Raw genomic sequence first — 21,485 nt, forward strand, 5'->3', positions numbered from 1 at the left:
ATGCAAATCTTGCAACAATTAGCATTTCTTTGATTTTCTAGGAATGAAAGCGATGTAAAAATAGGCTTGTTGCTTTATTTCTCCCTTTTAGTTTTGTTTTCTTACGTTTATTCTTTACATACTTTAGTTATTTTTCATATCATCGTGATTAGTCTTTACTAACAATCCAGGAAAGTAAACTCTAAAATGAGTCAATCGTAGCCGTGCCTAACTTATCGTGACATAAACATACATAATACTGACCGATACCGGCTAACAACGAATCGTAGGTGGATCATACTTCGGAACACTTGTCACATGTCGATATTTGCATCTTTGTTGTTTTCTATGTTACAATGTACAATTGAATATTTGTGTCTTCAGGAACGTATATATCCAATAGACATTTTGCTACTTTGCTTTGTCAGTACGCACACAATTGAGTAACGTCATTAGACGGTAAATTTAATCATCTCTAAAACAAGCACTATTAGAACAAAGAGTAAATAATAGATGTCACTGTTTAGGTTTTGTTACTTTGAATCCTGGTACATTGATTTGTTGTTTTTCAGTTCCACACATTGGTCTGGTGTTAAATGCATTGATCCCAAGCTTTTACAGTGTAATATATCTGACGGGAAAGCAGATTAAACTTGCGCTCGAGCCTTGCTTTTCATTTTAAGAATAAATTCGAATTCGAAATTCGTGTTTTGTTTTCTTAGTAGTACTCTTATCCTGTCTCTCTGATCAACTTATAACAACACATTCTTTTAACAACGTAATTATTTATTTAACAAGGTTAATCAAGCACCATTAACAAAATAACAAATGTTTAAGCAGCTACCCGTGAAATTGATAATACTCGTCATTACTGCACATATGTAAAAACACACAATAAAAAAATATATATGTCATATTCATACGAACACAAAGTTATTCATAAGCCCGAAAAAGTTCATCATATCAGTATTTATATATTTTGCATACAATTGGATGTTCAATTTGATGTTTAAATGTATCAATATATTACTAATACTGTAGTTAATCCCTGATAATCCCTTTAATATAAACTTTCCTCGACATCAGCAATCTTAACATATATTGCTGTAATTTGAGTGTAACAATTACATACAAAATATATTCTGGTATTATCGTTAAAATTTTCCAAGATGTGAAACTACACATCTTTTCTACTTCTCAGATCTTTTCCCATGAACTAACTGGTAAAATTCAGATTGTGGGTTTTTCAAAAGATTTTCAGGAGAGTCCAGTTCAGCCACTTGACCCTGGTCCATCACCAACACTCTGTCACTGTCCATTATGGTGTTGATACGATGAGCAATTGTTAGCACGGTACTGTTCACGAACTCCTTGCGAATTGTTTCTTGAATCAATTTGTCTGTCTCGAGATCTACACTGGCCGTGGCTTCGTCAATACATAATACCTGCCACAGAAAGGACAACGTTTCATTACTTATTTGTTTCGAGTAATATTTATTCATGCTTGTATTCTATAAAAAGAGTGATGCTAAGATTCTCCTACACAAATATAATATCTTAAACAAATCAAAACGTACCTTTGCTTTAGTGAGAAGCGCTCGGGCCAGACACATGAGTTGTTTCTGTCCTACAGAAAAATGTCGTCCCTTCTCTCCTACTTCTCCCTCGAGACCCCCAAATCTGTCGACAGGCACACGCAGATGACATCTGTCCAGAACACCCCAAAGTTCCTCGTCACTGTAGGAGGACGTTGGGTCCAGATTCTCCCTGACGGTTCCACTAAAGAGGAATGGATCCTGTGGAATCACAGCAAGATGTCGCCTGCAAAAAAACGATTTCACATTAGATTCACATACGAGACTATTCTCTTATTTCTGCATATATTAACATGTACTGGAATGAACGAAATCAGTCATATCTCCAGTGTTAAATGTTACTTTACAGAAGAAGGAAAATATCTACGATAATACATGTTGATCCATCGCCAATGTCTATACACTGTTCTGATAAATGGTACAGTCAACAATAATTAAACTTTTTTTTCATTCACAATATTCAATTAAAAATATGTCATTATTTGACAAATATACTATCTATTTTACCAAACTTAATGATGATTACATGTACATCTGTACATACGTTAATGAATTATGGCAGTTACCTAACGTCTTTAAGATCCAGTTGCTGGATGTTCACTCCATCAATGGTAATATCGCCAGAGCTTATCTCTGCTGTACGGAACAGTGTCTGGAAAAGGCTGGACTTCCCGGATCCAGTACGTCCAACAATCCCCACCTTTTCCGCAGATCGCGTGCTGAACGTGAGACCTTTGAGGACGTTTGGTAAACCTTCCCGATACTTCATATACACGTCGCTATAGCTGATGACACCTGCAGCTGGCCATGCCGAGGACGACTGTAACATTAAATGGAAAAATCATAAAATAATCTGTATTTGAATTAAGATGCATATTGACCTGTTCGATTTGCTATGTATTTTGGTGTATATGTTAACGATGAATCTCTCTTACAACGAATAAGTCTCACCTGTAAACCTTCCCATTTCTCGCTTGGTGTGTCCTCTATATACTCATGAACCCTTTCTACGCTGACCATTTGTTTCTCTGTTTCAGTCACACAGTTGACGATTCCATTTAAAAGTCCAGAAAATGAGAGAATGTAGGATATGGCAAGTCCGACAACTCCTGTGATGTAAAATAAACATTAATGATGATATCATGGAGTACAACGTTTGCAAGTAATCATCTTCTTAAATTACGAATTATTTGATGTATAGAAAAAATAAGAAAATAATACCTGGATCGATGCCATAAAAAGTGTGTTGGATCACAGCCATAGTAGCTATTCCAGTAACCATGATAATTCCAAACATTTGCGTCCGGAACCAAAGCCACATCCCTAGATTGTGTGATGTATAATGTGTTTTTAACCAGTTGTCCACTCGATTAATGTGTTGGTCTGTGAATCTGCAAGAATATTACCGTTATATCAATGAATACATATAAACAAGATTATCCGGCATGTATATCTACCTAGTAAATTCAGGATAATACAATTTGTTCCTTACAAAACATTCCACATATACAGTAGTATCCTTTTTAGACATTGTGGAAACTTAGCATTAATGATACAGGGTGCAACTTGAAAGCCATCCCTTATGACGGCAAATGCCACTGACCTCTCTGATTCGCGGAATGCCCGAATGGTGGTCAATCCCGACACTGTCTCCGAGAAGTGGGAGAAGATAGGTGAGCGGTTAAGACTTGAAATTCGTCTGACTTCTCGAGATGTGTGACGATATCTCTCCTGTAAATATATATGTAACTAATCAATCAGCTTAAAATCAAGCATTGTAATTTCCCAAATCGTAAAGATGAATTTATTACATTTTGACTTAAAAATGAAATAAAAACCACCCGAAGAGATCAATGCAATCAGCTCCCTAAACAAGAAATAGTTTGGGTGACTGAAATTTGAATATTGATGATGAGAATTATAAAATGACTTAATGGAACGTGATAATGTGTTAAGAACCTTTACCTGTAATCGAAAGTAGATTGAGCCCACAGGTATAATGATAGCTATAAACCAAGGCATTCCGTAACACACCATGACTATAGTTCCAACCACTTCGAAAAATTGACTCAGAACCACCATGACCATGTGACTTATGGAGTCGTCGATTGTCCCCATGTCTGATGAAAATCGGTTGAGGATTCGTCCTACAGGAGTCACATCGTAGAATGACATTGGCGCCTACAAGCAAAAGAAAAACAGATAAAGAATACATATCTCTCAGAAATAACAAATCGAGAATATCTAATATACAAATCTTGTCTGATTAACAGGCGTTACATTTCATAGTGACTTACTTTAAACATGGTATTGAGTAGATCGCTGTGCATGGTCCTAGCTACATTCATCCCACTATAGGCAAAGAGAATCTCTCTGGCCAAAGAGAAGAGAGAATAAACAGCAGAGAGACACGCGTAGACCACCATGTAGTAGACCAGTCCGGATTGTCTGGATGTCTCACTCAGCGTTGAGTCATAACGTTCATGGAAACTGTAATACAAGATAGCATTGTTGTATCGATACATTCTTGTCTTTACCATATTACAATGAACATATTCATTTCGATCTTAAACATAAAAACTTAATGCATTGATACCTTATATTTGTTATTGATATTACATAGACATTCTTTCAACTCAATTATAAAACACCACTTACCTGATGGGTGTTGACATGTTGTCATAGAAACATTGATATCCGGAGAGGGAAGAGTTGATAACATCCGTGTTAGAATTAGATACCCAGTGAGTCAGCCACCAGTCCTTCATCACCTTCGTCACTGAAACAGTGATATATATCATAAATATATATTGTATGCAGCCATATCACTATCAGTACTACAATAAGCCGTAATTATCATTTCCGCGTTTCATCTAAAGTGATGATATATATACTGTTGATCTGTATAACAAACATATTATTTTATTATTTCCGGATAATTTAGGGAATGTCTTGATATATCTTTCTCATCGTATATAAATACTTACCTTGCATGAAGACGATGGACATAACCATGGTGATGGCGAGCCATTTACCTAACGCTGACAGGTATGCTTTGTACACTCCTAACTTCACTTCTCCTGTAGCCTTGGCCTCTTCACCAAGTTTCCCGTCCTTGCCGCTTTTGTCATTGTGTTCTACTTCCACGTTTTCTTTTTCCGATGATTTCCGTTCAGCAAATTTTATATTCGGAAGTACCTCAGATGGGGGACCTAGTAAAGATATAAGCGAACTTTAGAGCGTTTGATTTCTAAATTCTTTGAATTTTAATGGACATGTAGGAGTTGTTTAAAATCTTATCTATTGTAACTGACTCATATAATGAGTTTTTTCTTCTAAATCAACAATTAAACGAACTGTCTGTAGACTTACCCATTTTGGAGATTACTCCATCATCCATGACAATGACCAGATCTGCCTCTCCAAGGAAATGCGTGTGATGTGTACATAGGATTCTGGTCTTATTTTTCAGTAATCCCATAATGCACTTTTCATACATTTGTTGTGCCACGTGAGCATCCACTGCTGCTAAAGGATCGTCAAGGAGGTATACGTCCTTATCCTGGAGAAAGAATGTTAGATCTATATGAACGATCGGTCTTGATGCTAAGTACATATCAAAAGATACTAAAATTAAAACAAAAATGAAATGTAATTAAAAAGAAGACTACTGTCTTTTAAGTTAATTGATGAATGTTAAAAACCATTATACTACAATAAAAATTATTACCTGATATAATGCCCTAGCTAAAGCCAGTCTGGCTTTCTGGCCTCCACTCAATGTAACGCCATTCTCGCCAACTTCTGTTTTGTCGCCAGCCGGTAACATCTGCAAAAGCAAATGAATGATATTGTTTGTCTTTGATAAAAGTGTCACATTAACAAATGTCGCTCAAAATATACTGATCTCATAGTATACAAACCTCAATGTCTTTTTTGAGAGATGCTGCATCCAGAACGTCGGCGTATTTGTTGGCGTTAAATGGACTACCAAATGTAATGTTTTCCCGGACGGTAGCTTGTTGTATCCAAGGCTCCTGATCAGCCAGAGCAAAACCTTTTTTGAGGTTTGACACGGAAATATCGCCTTCTTTCCTAGACATCTCAGCAAGTATGGCGTTCAAGAAGGAACTTTTCCCAGAACCAACTTTGCCAATCACTCCTATGAACTGGCCCTATAAAACAAGTAGGATAATGTTTGTTTGAATTGTAATAGAAATAGATAACCTAATTGAGGTCTTGTTGCGTTTATTTAGATAGTTAATTAGATGTATAACGACTACTCACCTCTTTGATATCGACAGTAATATCTCGCAGACAAAGGGTTCCTGATGTAGTGGTAGTCTCCCCTGCCCTACTGGTAGACTCATTTTCATTTTCCTTTGACTCACTGCTTTTCAACTTTTCACATTCCCATGTAAACCTCCCGGTTTTCACGGATATCACATTTCTGTTTTCTGTCGATTCTGCAACCATGTTTTTATTAATAATTAATATCATGAATTATTTGTTACAACGAAAAGCATTCACCTGAAATTGATTTCAAACGAATTCAATGTATATGTTTACCGTACTCATTTCACAGAAAACGGGGTTTACCTGGCAATCTTGCGTAATAACTTTTGAGGTCAATATCTTGCAATGCCACGAACTTCTCAATCCTTCCAAGGGAAATGATTGCTTCCATTATGCCATTGACGACCCAGGGGAGATGATTGAGTGATCCTAGGAGTTTGAGAAACAGTGCGAGACTCGCAAACATCTGCAATATATTTACGAATATTGATAATTAAAGCGAATTATTGGGACGAAACATATAGGCTTTTATATAACAAGATTATCACGGCTTTCCCAGTCTCTTATCAACTTGGTTTGTCGATAGGTAAACGAAGTGTGATATACATCGAGATTGAATTACAAAGGTATTCAGAAAATTATACTTTATTTCGAATCTACAGGTTCTTATTTTACCTTAGCGGCGGTTAGGGTATTTCCCATCATAGAGTAGGCGCTAAATGTCAATACAGTCATAAAGATAGGGGTCAGAGTCCACAAATATCCGGTGATGGCTCCAAGAACTTTTCTCTGTTTGATGATCTGTAACTCAGCGTCACGAAGTTTCTCAATCATCTTCTGGAAGTGATTTTCCCAAGTGTAAAGCTTGATTATCTTTATCCCGCCCAGCACCTCGTTCATCAACTGTAGGAGACAAAGTCTAAATTAAACATTATGTCGTTAGACACCTTACAGAGTGTGTAACCTAAGTTGTCTTTTAGAAAGTAAAAGCAAATACAAGAGCGAGACTACATGATACCGAATTAATGGTATTAATTGCATGCTAAGAAATTATTTAACTTACCTTCGTTCTCTTGTCTTTCTGTTCCATAAGCACCTTTCCGAGAGCAATCTGTTTCGATGATATGATCTTGTTGATAGGAACAAGTACCAAAGCAACAATCAGGCCTCCTAACATGGCAATCCCAACCAGTTGATACAAGATATACAAACATATAACTGTTTCAAATGGAAGACTCCATAGGGCATGGAAACAATGGCAAAAGCCCATCATTCTGTCGGTATCAGTCCCAAGAAAGTTGACAATTTCACCAGTGCTGAATTTTGATAATGATACAGTACTTATATGTAATGCTTTCTTATATATTGCTGTCATAATGGAAATTCTCACTTTGAAAAAAACATGCATGCGTACAAAATGAAATCTACTGTCTAGAAGAGCTTTTCCAAAACTGGACAAGAATAATAAGAATGCATAGCGATATCCGATGTGTGATGGCTCCTCACCATTTTCGAAAAATGAAATCAACAATCCAAGAGATATGGGACCTGTGAAGTTAATCAGTTCCGCAATCAGTTCCAGGAGACCACAATACAGAAAGAATTCCAACCCGTAGGCTTTGAATAATGCCTGGAGTAAGGTAGGCTTTTTCTTATCTGCCTTTGTACCAAGATAGTCCTCTGGTTGAAATCTGTTAGAGAACGCCTCTTGTACTTTCTTTACGTTAAGACTGTTTGGCAAATGAAACATGTCCTCAGATGAGAGACTGGCCGTTTTATTTCCTTTCTTCAGCAGTGGATGTACCCAATAGTAGGTAAGCCTGGAGAACAAGGATACCCCATCCTCATTAACTGGGTAATCAGCCGTACCAGAAGTTGGATCCGCCTTTAATTTAGATGCCTTTTCATCATCATCACCCTGTTTTCGGTGTGATAGTTTTCTTGTGAGGGAACAGAACATAAACAAAGTTACTACTGCCATTAGAACATTGACAACGGTTGATGTTTCAAAGTTAAACGGGTCCTCTGTAACGATTTCCTGGATATTCATTGTTTTATTAACTGTTTTGTTAAATGTGACGTTGTCATCCATCATCATGGTTTCCTTCATACTCCAGAATGAGTTCTCCATATCTGAAAATGTATTTAATCAAGTTATCAAGGAGATTATATGCAATTTTTAGCGAAATATTTCTATTGTACCTTTTAAATTTTTGCTGTATATCATCTGTGTTACCTACGTTTTAACAATTAAATGGTAATAAGTTTGGTGTATAAAAAAAAGATTTCGTGCAATTCTTGACAATAAAAATAATAATTATGCAATTTTATGAAAATGACCTCCGTAAGATACAATGTTAATGTATGTTTATTTATTTTAAAGGAAAGATATAACATATTTTCCCCTAGAACAATTATTCATAGAATATATTAAATAGCAACCGCCATTGTACTCGCTGTTACATTTCATTCTATACCATTACAGTACACATATGAATGTTGCCAGTATTAGTAACGTATCAGCAGTATGTTTTCCCTTATTAAAAAATAATATGAGTAGTATTTGATATATTAACCAGGTTTATCTGTGCCTGAACGTTTTCAACCGTGATTGGATGTAAAAGAAGTAAGCATGCGGCATTTTGCGAACAGCTTTAGGTATACCTGTAAGATATTATAACTTACTTACCGGCTAGGTGTACCGATAATAGTTCCTTTCTCAAAATAATATTTCAAGTTGACGGCTATAAAGTTGATTCTAGGTCTGCTCCAAGCAAGCTGAATGACCCAACCAATGTGATACCTCATTATATATACCATTTTGGTCAAAATTCCGGAATTCAACATGCTTCTGATATCCCTGGGTATGAAAAAAGGGGAATTTATTCTGACTAAATATAGACGGAGTATCGTTCCATTCAGTACGTAGTGGCATATTATCGAAGTCCCGTGACGTAGCTATTGTTACCGTAAATAGATCATCTCTCTGTGAGCCCTGAGCGACCAAGTATATATCAATAGAGATTTAAATGCCGCGTGGGACACGGTTACTATTTACATGTTATGTTGTCAAGTGATAGTCATTGATCGACATTGCTGTTACAGCTTTCCTCTGTACTTTCCAGATAAATTTACCAGACAGACGGGTCATGTTAAAGAAAATAAACAAGAGATGGAATATGCTGAATATGAGGTATAGATTCGTAAGGCTTGACTCCTTATTGTTAGTCATGCTCGACTTTACAGAACTATACAACACGTGTTATTTGCAAATGTGTTATGAGGAGTGCTTCAACACATTCTTATTATCATGGATGTTTAATGTTTTATCCCCATTTTGAAGTCGCATGCAGAAATGGAGACATATTGAACTGTACTTAATATCTATATAAGATAAGAAATTAAAAAACAGTAGCCATCTGTCAATGCAATGTTGGTATTTTAGGTGTATGGTGTGTGAAGGAATTATGTAATATCAATAAAGATACATCTGCATAGCAAACAAATTTCCAGTTTTTTTATGATTTCATAGTAAAAACTGTCTTTATTGATCATTGATACTCTTCTCTACTCTGACTTATTCCATAACTATGTATCACGACTCGTTTTCATTTGTGTTTACATATATGCTATCTTTTTCATTGTGTTTCTTTTTAAAAAGAATATAAGCTTGCCTTGTGTTATTTAATCCATTGTCCCTATCAACTGCCTTTATATCTATCTGTCATTCCTTTGATGTTCAATGCTATACCGTGTATCCTATCCGATGGTAGTGTTGTGAGAAGTACGTTATATGACCCTTGATTTCTATATCTCTACCATAGACAAAAATACTTTGTATATACATGTAGATGTAATCTTATTAAAGTATTACACTACTACGTTCCAATATGCGTCCACCGCAATGTTATATCGTGAGTTATACATGTATATTCAAATACTTTTCGGGTAAAGCATATTGAAAACATATGCAAACAACTTTGATAGCATCATAATAACTAACTACATAATACTACTTACCATATACCTAAATTGGAGCATGACACTTGTACTTCCTATAATACGCCAGCATAAGCTTTGATACTGCCGTTTCACAGAAATATTATCAAATCTAATAACGGAATACTAAATGAGTATATAGGTATTATATTTATGACAATCAGTTGATATCAATAAATGACCGGTATGGATCAATAATTGGCAATCATTTTGTATGAGCTTGTACTTTTGGTATACTGTAGACGGCTTCAACTCAACTCTGATAATAATGTGAAAACCCATAGTAAAAGGATCATGTGGGCCATGTAAATGGATCACGGAGGCCTTGTAAATGGATCACGGAGGCCTTGTAAATGGATCATAGAGGGTTTGTAAATGGATCGTGGAGGCCTTGTAAATGGATCATGGAGGCCTTGTAAAAGGATCATGGAGGCCTTGTAAATGGATCACGGAGGCCTTGTAAATGGATCATGGAGGCCTTGTAAATGGATCATGGAGGCCTTTTATAACTTCTGAAATATTGTGATTGATTATCTATATAATATTGCTATGGAACTTGTGTTATTTCTTAAACAAATTCATTTTAATAATTTGTAAATTTTGAATTTTCATTAAGTCATGATCAAGACTGGAAATTCTCACTACTCCATACTTCAAACACGGAATAATCAATGAATTGATGAATTGAAAATTGAAGTCAAGGCAATGAGTTAATATTTTCCTAAATATTTTTTCAATATACAACAAATGTTCAGATGACTATTGGTGCCATGCTGTCACAAGATTTCAATTACAATTCTAAACTTGAATTAGTATGCAAATATATGCTAGCCTGTCAATATCCACAAAGCGAGTGCAGTTTACTGTACTCAAAGTCATGCCAGTAGATAGCGGTACTTATACTTATTGCCTACATCTAGTGCTTATTTGTGTGAACAATAAAACAATAACAAAATGGTTCATATACTTCTATTTGATTTCACAAAATACGCCGAGTCTGAAGATCTGAATGAAGCGAATAAACGATGTATTAAGTTACTTTTATGAAATATTCAAGTCATAGATCATTCTCTTTTAAAAATATCGATTTCGGGTCCATTTTGGTAATTCAACTATGACGGCAATCAGACGGCGAATTGCGAATGATTAAAAATTAATTTAAAATTCTTCTCGGTCAAATAAACCCCTAATATTTTACATGTGATACATTTGGACATTGGAGAACATATAATTGTGTCCATTCTCTGAAAATAATGCCAATTTAAGCACTATTTTTCTCCGTTTTCGTAATTCCAAGTCAATATAAGCCTGTTCCCCCTGCCCATTTTTTAATTTGATTTTATTATCATGGTAGAAAGTACAGAATAGAGCTTCCATGACCGAAGGTGAAATAAAACTTGCAAATATCCTTTGTATCATTCCAATTTTGATCAAACGTGTGTGTATATATACTTTAAGAATAATAGTACATTTTGTATTGCAGGAAATGTAGGCTGCTGTCTGCGTCTGTAAAACAATTAAGAAATAACATTGTACATGTAATTGCCTTTTTCAAAATAGTTTAGAAGGCAAATGCTTGATTTTGATGTTTCAGTTTTGCCCCCTTTTAAGTACACAATTGATATGCTTTTCTTCCTCAATGTATTATTACACTATGGTAGATATACAATTCGTTATTTTGCTATTTTGTTATTATAAAAAGATCAGATGAATCTCTTAACGATCTATACATACTTCCCTGGCCGTCGGAATCGCATGGTGAATTCAGAGTAAAGTAAACAATCGAATTGCTTTTAGTGAGAGGTCATTGAAGCATTTAACTACGCTAGACTGATACTTTCACGTTAGATGATACACGTCATGTCCCCATGCAGATTATTTCTGTTTTACTCAGTAGAATTGTCCGGAATTTTAAACGGTGATCCTAGTTAAGATACTATTCTAGGTCAATTATTGTACAAATTGCTGTTCATGGATTTTTGCCATGTTTGCAATTCTTGATAGCGTCAAGAACATTGTTGATGTTTGAAATACCCACTTATATGCCATATTTGTGTGATATTATTCACAACTGCCATTTGCATTTCAACGTTAAAATATATATAAACATAATATAAAGTCAAATATGGTAAAACCAATGCTTTTATTGTGTGGTTTAGACACTTGCAATATATATGTGATACAGATGACCTAACTATGTCCCCCTGAAACGTGCATTTTTTGCATGTTTTGTTAAAATTTAAAAACAACTTACATGATGTCAACAAAAGGCCCATGGCTTGCTACGATACAATGTACATACTAAAATTGACTAAGCTACTTTTTTCGTATTGTACCATAGTAGGAATTTTTGGGCTTGTGAAATATCACTATTTTTACTGGATTTGTAAATCACGTCTTTCAAATACATTGAATAGCCAAGAAATAGTTTTCAAATTAAGCTTTGCCCTCAGTTTTAGGTCTGCCCGTGGTATGCTTGCATTAAACTTTTTAATCACTGAAAGTGGATGCTATTTTGTTTCCTACATGCAAGTCTTGCAACAATTAGCATTTCTTTGATTTTCTAGGAATGGAAGCGTTGTAAAAATAGGCTTGTTACTTTATTTCTCCCTTTTATTTTTGCTTTCTTACGTTTATTCTTTACATACTTTAGTTATTTTTCATATCATCGTGATTAGTCTTTATTAACAATCCAGGAAAGTAAACTCCAAAATGAGTCAATCGTAGCCGTGCCTAACTTATCGTGACATAAACATACATAATACTGACCGATACCGGCTAACAACGAATCGTAGGTGGATCACCTCGGAACACTTGTCACATGTCGATATTTGTATCTTTGTTGTTTTCTATGTTACAATGTACAATTGAATATTTGTGTCTTCAGGAATGTATATATTCATTAGACATTTTGCTACTTTGCTTTGTCGGTACGCACACAAACGCCATTAGACGGTAAATTTAATCATCTCTAAAACAAGCACTATTAGAACAAAGAGTAAATAATAGATGTCACTGTTTAGGTTTTGTTACTTTGAATCCTGGTACATTGATTTGTTGTTTTTCAGTTCCACACATTGGTCTGGTGTTAAATGCATTGATCCCAAGCTTTTACAGTGTAATATATCTGACGGGAAAGCAGATTAAACTTGCGCTCGAGCCTTGCTTTTCATTTTAAGAATAAATTCGAATTCGAAATTCGTGTTTTGTTTTCTTAGTAGTACTCTTATCCTGTCTCTCTGATCAAGTTATAACAACACATTCTTTTAACAACGTAATTATTTATTTAACAAGGTTAATCAAGCACCATTAACAAAATAACAAATGTTTAAGCAGCTACCCGTGAAATTGATAATACTCGTCATTACTGCACATATGTAAAAACACACAATAAAAAAATATATATAAGTCATATTCATACGAACACAAAGTTATTCATAAGCCCAAAAAAGCTCATCATATAAGTATTTATATATTTTGCATACAATTGGATGTTCAATTTGATGTTTAAATGTATCAATATATTACTGTAGTTAATCCCTGATAATCCCTTTAATATAAACTTTCCTCGACATCAGCAATCTTAACATATATTGCTGTAATTTGAGTGTAACAATTATATACAAAATATATTCTGGTATTATCGTTAAAATTTTCCAAGATGTGAAACTACACATCTTTTCTACTTCTCAGATCTTTTCCCATGAACTAACTGGTAAAATTCAGATTGTGGGTTTTTCAAAAGATTTTCAGGAGAGTCCAGTTCAGCCACTTGACCCTGGTCCATCACCAACACTCTGTCACTGTCCATTATGGTGTTGATACGATGAGCAATTGTTAGCACGGTACTGTTCACGAACTCCTTGCGAATTGTTTCTTGAATCAACTTGTCTGTCTCGAGATCTACACTGGCGGTGGCTTCGTCAATACACAATACCTGCCACAGAAAGAACAACGTTTCATTACTTATTTGTTTCGAGTAATATTTATTCATGCTTGTATTCTATAAAAAGAGTGATGCTAAGATTGTCCTACAAAAATATAATATCTTAAACAAATCAAAATGTACCTTTGCTTTAGTGAGAAGCGCTCGGGCCAGACACATGAGTTGTTTCTGTCCTACAGAAAAATGTCGTCCCTTCTCTCCAACTTCTCCCTCGAGACCCCCAAATCTGTCGACAGGCACACGCAGATGACATCTGTCCAGAACACCCCAAAGTTCCTCGTCACTGTAGGAGGATGTTGGGTCCAGATTCTCCCTGACGGTTCCACTAAAGAGGAAGGGATCCTGTGGAATCACAGCAAGATGTCGTCTGAAAAAAAGATTTCACATTAGATTCAGATACGAGACTAAACTCTTATTTCTACATATATTAACATGTACTGGAATGAACGAGATCAGTCATATCTCCAGTGTTATATGTTACTTTACAGAAGAAGAAAATATCTACGATATTACATGTTGATCCAACGCCAATGTCTATACACTGTTCTGATAAATGGTACAGTCAACAACAATTACTGAAACTTTGTGTCAATCACAATATTCAATTAAAAATATGTCATTATTTGACAAATATACTTTCTATTTTACCAAACTTAATGATGATTACATGTACATCTGTACATACGTTAATGAATTATGGCAGTTACCTAACGTCTTTAAGGTCCAGTTGCTGGATGTTCACTCCATCAATGGTAATATCGCCAGAGCTTATCTCTGCTGTACGGAACAGTGTCTGGAAAAGGCTGGACTTCCCGGATCCAGTACGTCCAACAATCCCCACCTTTTCCGCAGATCGCGTGCTGAACGTGAGGCCTTTGAGGACGTTAGGTAAACCTTCCCGATACTTCATATACACGTCGCTATAGCTGATGACACCTGCAGCTGGCCATGCCGAGGACGACTGTAACATTAAATGGAAAAATCATAAAATAATCTGCATTTGAATTAAGATGCATATTGACCTGTTCGATTTGCTATGTATTTTGGTGTATATATTAACGATGAATCTCTCTTACAACGAATAAGTCTCACCTGTAAACCTTCCCATTTCTCGCTGGGTGTGTCCTCTATATACTCATGAACCCTTTCTACGCTGACCATTTGTTTCTCTGTTTCAGTCACACAGTTGACGATTCCATTTAAAAGTCCAGAAAATGAGAGAATGTAGGATATGGCAAGTCCGACAACTCCTGTAATGTAAAATAAATATTAATGATGATATCATGGAGTACAACGTTTGCAAGTAATCATCTTCTTAAATTACGAATTATTTGATGTATAGAAAAAATAAAGAAAATAATACCTGGATCGATGCCATAAAAAGTGTGTTGGATCACAGCCATAGTAGCTATTCCAGTAACCATGATAATTCCAAACATTTGTGTCCGGAACCAAAGCCACATCCCTAGATTGTGTGATGTATAATGTGTTTTTAACCAGTTGTCCACTCGATTAATGTGCTGGTCTGTGAATCTGCAAGAATATTAGCGTTATATAAATGAAAACATATATAACAAGATTATCCTGCATGTATATCTACCTAATGAAATTCAGGATAATACAATTTGTTCCTTACAAAACATTATACATATACAGTAGTATCATTTTTAGACATTGTGGAAACTTTACATTAATGATACAGGGTTCAACTTGAAAGCCATTCCTTATGACGGCAAATGCCACTGACCTCTCTGATTCGCGGAATGCCCGAATGGTGGTCAATCCCGACACTGTCTCCGAGAAGTGGGAGAAGATAGGTGAGCGGTTAAGACTTGAAATTCGTCTGACTTCTCGAGATGTGTGACGATATCTCTCCTGTAAATATATATACAATGTATAACTAATAAATCAGCTTAAAATCAAGCATTGTAATTTCCCAAATCGTAAAGATGAATTTATTACATTTTGACTTAAAAATGAAATAAAAACCACCCGAAGAGATCAATGCAATCAGCTCCCTAAACAAGAAATGTTTTGGGTGACTGAAATTTGAATATTGATGACGAGAATTATAAAATGAGTTCATGCAACGTGATAATGTGTTAAGAACCTTTACCTGTAATCGAAAGTAGATTGAGCCCACAGGTATAATGATAGCTATAAACCAAGGCATTCCGTAACACACCATGACTATAGTTCCAACAACTTCGAAAAATTGACTCAGAACCACCATGACCATGTGACTTATGGAATCGTCGATGGTCCCCATGTCTGATGAAAATCGGTTGAGGATTCGTCCTACAGGAGTCACATCGTAGAATGACATTGGCGCCTACAAGCAAAAGAAAAACAGATAAAGAATACATATCTCTCAGAAATAACAAATCGAGAATATCTAATATACAAATCTTGTCTGATTAACAGGCGTTACATTTCATAGTGACTTACTTTAAACATGGTATTGAGTAGATCGCTGTGCATGGTCCTAGCTACATTCATCCCACTATAGGCAAAGAGAATCTCTCTGGCCAAAGAGAAGAGAGAATAAACAGCAGAGAGACACGCGTAGACCACCATGTAGTAGACCAGTCCGGATTGTCTGGATGTCTCACTCAGCGTTGAGTCATAACGTTCATGGAAACTGTAATACAAGATAGCATTGTTATATCGATACATTCTTGTCTTTACCATTTTACAATGAACATATTCATTTCAATCTTAAACATAAAAACTTAATGCATTGATACCTTATATTTGTTATTGATATTATAAAGACATTCTTTCAACTCAATTATAAAACACCACTTACCTGATGGGTGTTGACATGTTGTCATAGAAACATTGATATCCGGAGAGGGAAGAGTTGATAACATCCGTGTTAGAATTAGATACCCAGTGAGTCAGCCACCAGTCCTTCATCACCTTCGTCACTGAAACAGTGATATATATCATAAATATATATTGTATGCAGCCATATCACTATCAGTACTACAATAAGCCGTAATTATCATTTCCGCGTTTCATCTAAAGTGATGATATATATACTGTGGATCTGTATAACAAACATATTATTTTATTATTTCCGGATAATTTAGGGAATGTCTTGATATATTTTTCTCATCAAATATAAATACTTACCTTGCATGAAGACGATGGACATAACCATGGTGATGGCGAGCCATTTACCTAACGCTGACAGGTATGCTTTGTACACTCCTAACTTCACTTCTCCTGTAGCCTTGGCCTCTTCACCCAGTTTCCCGTCCTTGTCGCTTTTGTCATTGTGTTCTACTTCCACGTTTTCTTTTTCCGATGATTTCCGTTCAGCAAATTTTATATCCGGGAGAACCTCAGATGGGGGACCTAGTAAAGATATAAGCGAACTTTAGAGCGTTTGATTTCTATATTCTTTGAATTTTAATGGACATGTAGGAGTTGTAAGCTTTAATAAGCTCTTCCTTTAAATCAACAATTGAACGGAACTTTCTAATGGCTTACCCATTTTGGAGATTACTCCATCATCCATGACAATGACCAGATCTGCCTCGCCAAGGAAATGCGTGTGATGTGTACATAGGATTCTGGTCTTATTTTTCAGTAATCCCATAATGCACTTTTCATACATTTGTTGTGCCACGTGAGCATCCACTGCTGCTAAAGGATCGTCAAGGAGGTATACGTCCTTATCCTGGAGAAAGAATGTTTAGTCTATATGAACGATCGGTCTTGATGTCAAGTACATATCAAAATATACTATTTAAAACAAAAATGAAATGTAATTAAAAAGAAGACTACTGTCTTTTAAGGTAATTGATTAATGTTAAAAACCATTATACTACAATAAAAATTATTACCTGATATAATGCCCTAGCTAAAGCCAGTCTGGCTTTCTGGCCTCCACTCAATGTAACGCCATTCTCGCCAACTTCTGTTTTGTCGCCAGCCGGTAACATCTGTAAAAGCAAATGAATGATATTGTTTGTCTTTGATAAAAGTGTCGCATTAACAAATGTCGCTCAAAATATACTGATCTCATAGTATACACACCTCAATGTCTTTTTTGAGAGATGCTGCATCCAGAACGTCGGCGTATTTGTTGGCGTTAAATGGACTACCAAATGTAATGTTTTCCCGGACGGTAGCTTGTTGTATCCATGGCTCCTGATCAGCCAGAGCAAAACCTTTTTTGAGGTTTGACACGGAAATATCGCCTTCTTTCCTAGACATCTCAGCAAGTATGGCGTTCAAGAAGGAACTTTTCCCAGAACCAACTTTGCCAATCACTCCTATGAACTGGCCCTATAAAACAAGTAGGATAATGTTTGTTTGAATTGTAATACAAATAGATAACCTAATTGAGGTCTTGTTGCGTTTATTTAGATAGTTAATTAGATGTATAACGACTACTCACCTCCTTGATATCGACAGTAATATCTCGCAGACAAAGGGTTCCTGATGTAGTGGTAGTCTCCCCTGCCTTACTGGTAGACTCATTTTCATTTTCCTTTGACTCACTGCTTTTCAACTTTTCACATTCCCATGTAAACCTCCCGGTTTTCACGGATATCACATTTCTGTTTTCTGTCGATTCTGCAACCATGTTTTTATTAATAATTAATATCATGAATTATTTGTTACAAGAAAAGCATTCACCTGAAATTGATTTCAAACGAATTCAATGTATATGTTTACCGTACTCATTTCACAGAAAACGGGGTTTACCTGGTAATCTTGCGTAATAACTTTTGAGGTCAATATCTTGCAATGCCACGAACTTCTCAATCCTTCCAAGGGAAATGATTGCTTCCATTATGCCATTGACGACCCAGGGGAGATGATTGAGTGATCCTAGGAGTTTGAGAAACAGTGCGAGACTCGCAAACATCTGCAATATATTTACGAATATTGATAATTAAAGCGAATTATTGGGACGAAACATATAGGCTTTTATATAACAAGATTATCACGGCTTTCCCAGTCTCTTATCAACTTGGATTGTCGATAGGTAAACGAAGTGTGATATACATCGAGATTGAATTACAAAGGTATTCAGAAAATTATACTTTATTTCGAATCTACAGGTTCTTATTTTACCTTAGCGGCGGTTAGGGTATTTCCCATCATAGAGTAGGCGCTAAATGTCAATACAGTCATAAAGATAGGGGTCAGAGTCCACAAATATCCGGTGATGGCTCCAAGAACTTTTCTCTGTTTGATGATCTGTAACTCAGCGTCACGAAGTTTCTCAATCATCTTCTGGAAGTGATTTTCCCAAGTGTAAAGCTTGATTATCTTTATCCCGCCCAGTACCTCGTTCATCAACTGTAGGAGACAAAGTCTAAATTAAACATTATGTCGTTAGACACCTTACAGAGTGTGTAACCTAAGTTGTCTTTTAGAAAGTAAAAGCAAATACAAGAGCGAGACTACATGATACCGAATTAATGGTATTAATTGCATGCTAAGAAATTATTTAACTTACCTTCGTTCTCTTGTCTTTCTGTTCCATAAGCACCTTTCCGAGAGCAATCTGTTTCGATGATATGATCTTGTTGATAGGAACAAGTACCAAAGCAACAATCAGGCCTCCTAACATGGCAATCCCAACCAGTTGATACAAGATATACAAACATATAACTGTTTCAAATGGAAGACTCCATAGGGCATGGAAACAATGGCAAAAGCCCATCATTCTGTCGGTATCAGTCCCAAGAAAGTTGACAATTTCACCAGTGCTGAATTTTGATAATGATACAGTACTTATATGTAATGCTTTCTTATATATTGCTGTCATAATGGAAATTCTCACTTTGAAAAAAACATGCATGCGTACAAAATGAAATCTACTGTCTAGAAGAGCTTTTCCAAAACTGGACAAGAATAATAAGAATGCATAGCGATATCCGATGTGTGATGGCTCCTCTCCATTTTCGAAAAATGAAATCAACAATCCAAGAGATATGGGACCTGTGAAGTTAATCAGTTCCGCAATCAGTTCCAGGAGACCACAATACAGAAAGAATTCCAGCCCGTAGGCTTTGAATAACGCCTGAAGTAAGGTAGGCTTTTTCTTATCTGCCTTTGTACCAAGATCGTCCTCTGGTTGAAATCTGTTAGAGAACGCCTCTTGTACTTTCTTTACGTTAAGACTGTTTGGCAAATGAAACATGTCCTCAGATGAGAGACTGGCCGTTTTATTTCCTTTCTTCAGCAGTGGATGTACCCAATAGTAGGTAAGCCTGGAGAACAAGGATACTCCATCCTCATTAACTGGGTAGTCAGCTGTACCAGAAGTTGGATCCGCCTTTAATTTAGATGCCTTTTCATCATCATCATCATCATCATCATCCTGTTTTTGGTGTGATAGTTTTCTTGTGAGGGAACAGAACATAAACAAAGTTACTACTGCCATTAGAACATTGACAACGGTTGATGTTTCAAAGTTAAACGGGTCCTCTGTAACGATTTCCTGGATATTCATTGTTTTATTAACTGTTTTGCTAAATGTGACGTTGTCATCCATCATCATGGTTTCCTTCATACTCCAGAATGAGTTCTCCATATCTGAAAATGTATTTAATCAAGTTATCAAGGAGATTATATGCAATTTTTATCGAAATATTTATATTGTACCTTTTAAATTTTTGCTGTATATCATCTGTGTTACATACGTTTTAATAATGAAATGGTAACATGCTTGGTGTATAAAAAAACGATTTCGTGCAATTCTTGACAATAAAAAAATAATTATGCAATTTTATGAAAATGACCTCCGTAAGATATGTTTATTTATTGTAAAGGAAAGATATAACATATTTTCCTCTAGAACAAATATTCATATAATATATTAAATAGCAACCGCCATTATACTCGATTTCCTCGCTGTTACATTTCATTCTATACCATTACAGTACACACATGAATTTTGCCAGTATTAGTAACAGTATCAACAGCATGTTTTCCCTTATTAAAAAATAATATGAGTAGTATTTGATATATTAACCAGGTTTATCTGTGCCTGAACGTTTTCAACCGTGATTGGATGTAAAATAAGTAAGCATGCGGCATTTTGCGAACAGCTTTAGGTATACCTGTAAGATATTATAACTTACTTACCGGCTAGGTGTACCGATAATAGTTCCTTTCTCAAAATAATATTTCAAGTTGACGGCTATAAAGTTGTTTCTAGGTCTGCTCCAAGCAAGCTGAATGACCCAACCAATGTGATACCTCATTATATATACCATTTTGGCCAAAATTCCGGAATTCAACATGCTTCTGATATCCCTGGGTATGAAAAAAGGGGAATTTATTCTGACTAAATATAGACGGAGTATCGTTCCATTCAGTACGTAGTGGCATATTATCGAAGTCCCGTGACGTAGCTATTGTTACCGTAAATAGATCATCTCTCTGTGAGCCCTGAGCGACCAAGTATATATCAATAGAGATTTAAATGCCGCGTGGGGCACGGTTACTATTTACATGTTATGTTGTCAAGTGATAGTCATTGCTAGACATTACTGTTACAGCTTTCCTCTGTACTTTCCAGAGAAATTTACCAGACAGACGGGTCATGTTAAAGAAAATAAACAAGAGATGGAATATGCTGAATATGAGGTATAGATTCGTAAGGCTTGACTCCTTACTGTTAGTCATGCTCGACTTTA

At 35.7% G+C, this 21,485-nt stretch overlaps 2 protein-coding genes across 2 annotated transcripts; both read right to left on the reverse strand.

Annotated features, from left to right (window-relative positions):
• Window positions 1–735: 735 nt before the first annotated feature.
• On the reverse strand, window positions 736–8,639 carry LOC117324461 (multidrug resistance-associated protein 7-like). The gene is made up of 18 exons (XM_033880329.1): window positions 8,560–8,639; window positions 6,934–8,003; window positions 6,546–6,773; window positions 6,174–6,336; window positions 5,862–6,040; window positions 5,498–5,749; window positions 5,305–5,403; window positions 4,947–5,136; window positions 4,562–4,786; window positions 4,233–4,353; window positions 3,872–4,064; window positions 3,540–3,755; window positions 3,178–3,305; window positions 2,796–2,965; window positions 2,526–2,683; window positions 2,141–2,394; window positions 1,557–1,800; window positions 736–1,424 (listed from the first exon to the last, which is right to left on the reverse strand). The coding sequence occupies exons 2-18, from the start codon at window positions 7,999–8,001 to the stop codon at window positions 1,170–1,172; spliced, it is 4,143 nt and encodes a 1,380-aa protein (XP_033736220.1). The 5' UTR covers window positions 8,002–8,003; window positions 8,560–8,639; the 3' UTR covers window positions 736–1,169.
• A 3,829-nt stretch (window positions 8,640–12,468) lies between these two features.
• LOC117324467 (multidrug resistance-associated protein 7-like) lies at window positions 12,469–21,165 on the reverse strand. The gene is made up of 18 exons (XM_033880336.1): window positions 20,932–21,165; window positions 19,298–20,379; window positions 18,910–19,137; window positions 18,538–18,700; window positions 18,227–18,405; window positions 17,863–18,114; window positions 17,670–17,768; window positions 17,314–17,503; window positions 16,954–17,178; window positions 16,625–16,745; window positions 16,264–16,456; window positions 15,932–16,147; window positions 15,563–15,690; window positions 15,179–15,348; window positions 14,908–15,065; window positions 14,523–14,776; window positions 13,939–14,182; window positions 12,469–13,806 (listed from the first exon to the last, which is right to left on the reverse strand). The coding sequence occupies exons 2-18, from the start codon at window positions 20,375–20,377 to the stop codon at window positions 13,552–13,554; spliced, it is 4,155 nt and encodes a 1,384-aa protein (XP_033736227.1). The 5' UTR covers window positions 20,378–20,379; window positions 20,932–21,165; the 3' UTR covers window positions 12,469–13,551.
• Between the last annotated feature and the right edge of the window lie 320 nt (window positions 21,166–21,485).

The sequence above is a fragment of the Pecten maximus genome, chromosome 3 (genome assembly GCF_902652985.1).
Source record: "Pecten maximus chromosome 3, xPecMax1.1, whole genome shotgun sequence".
NCBI classification, from domain to species: domain Eukaryota; kingdom Metazoa; phylum Mollusca; class Bivalvia; order Pectinida; family Pectinidae; genus Pecten; species Pecten maximus.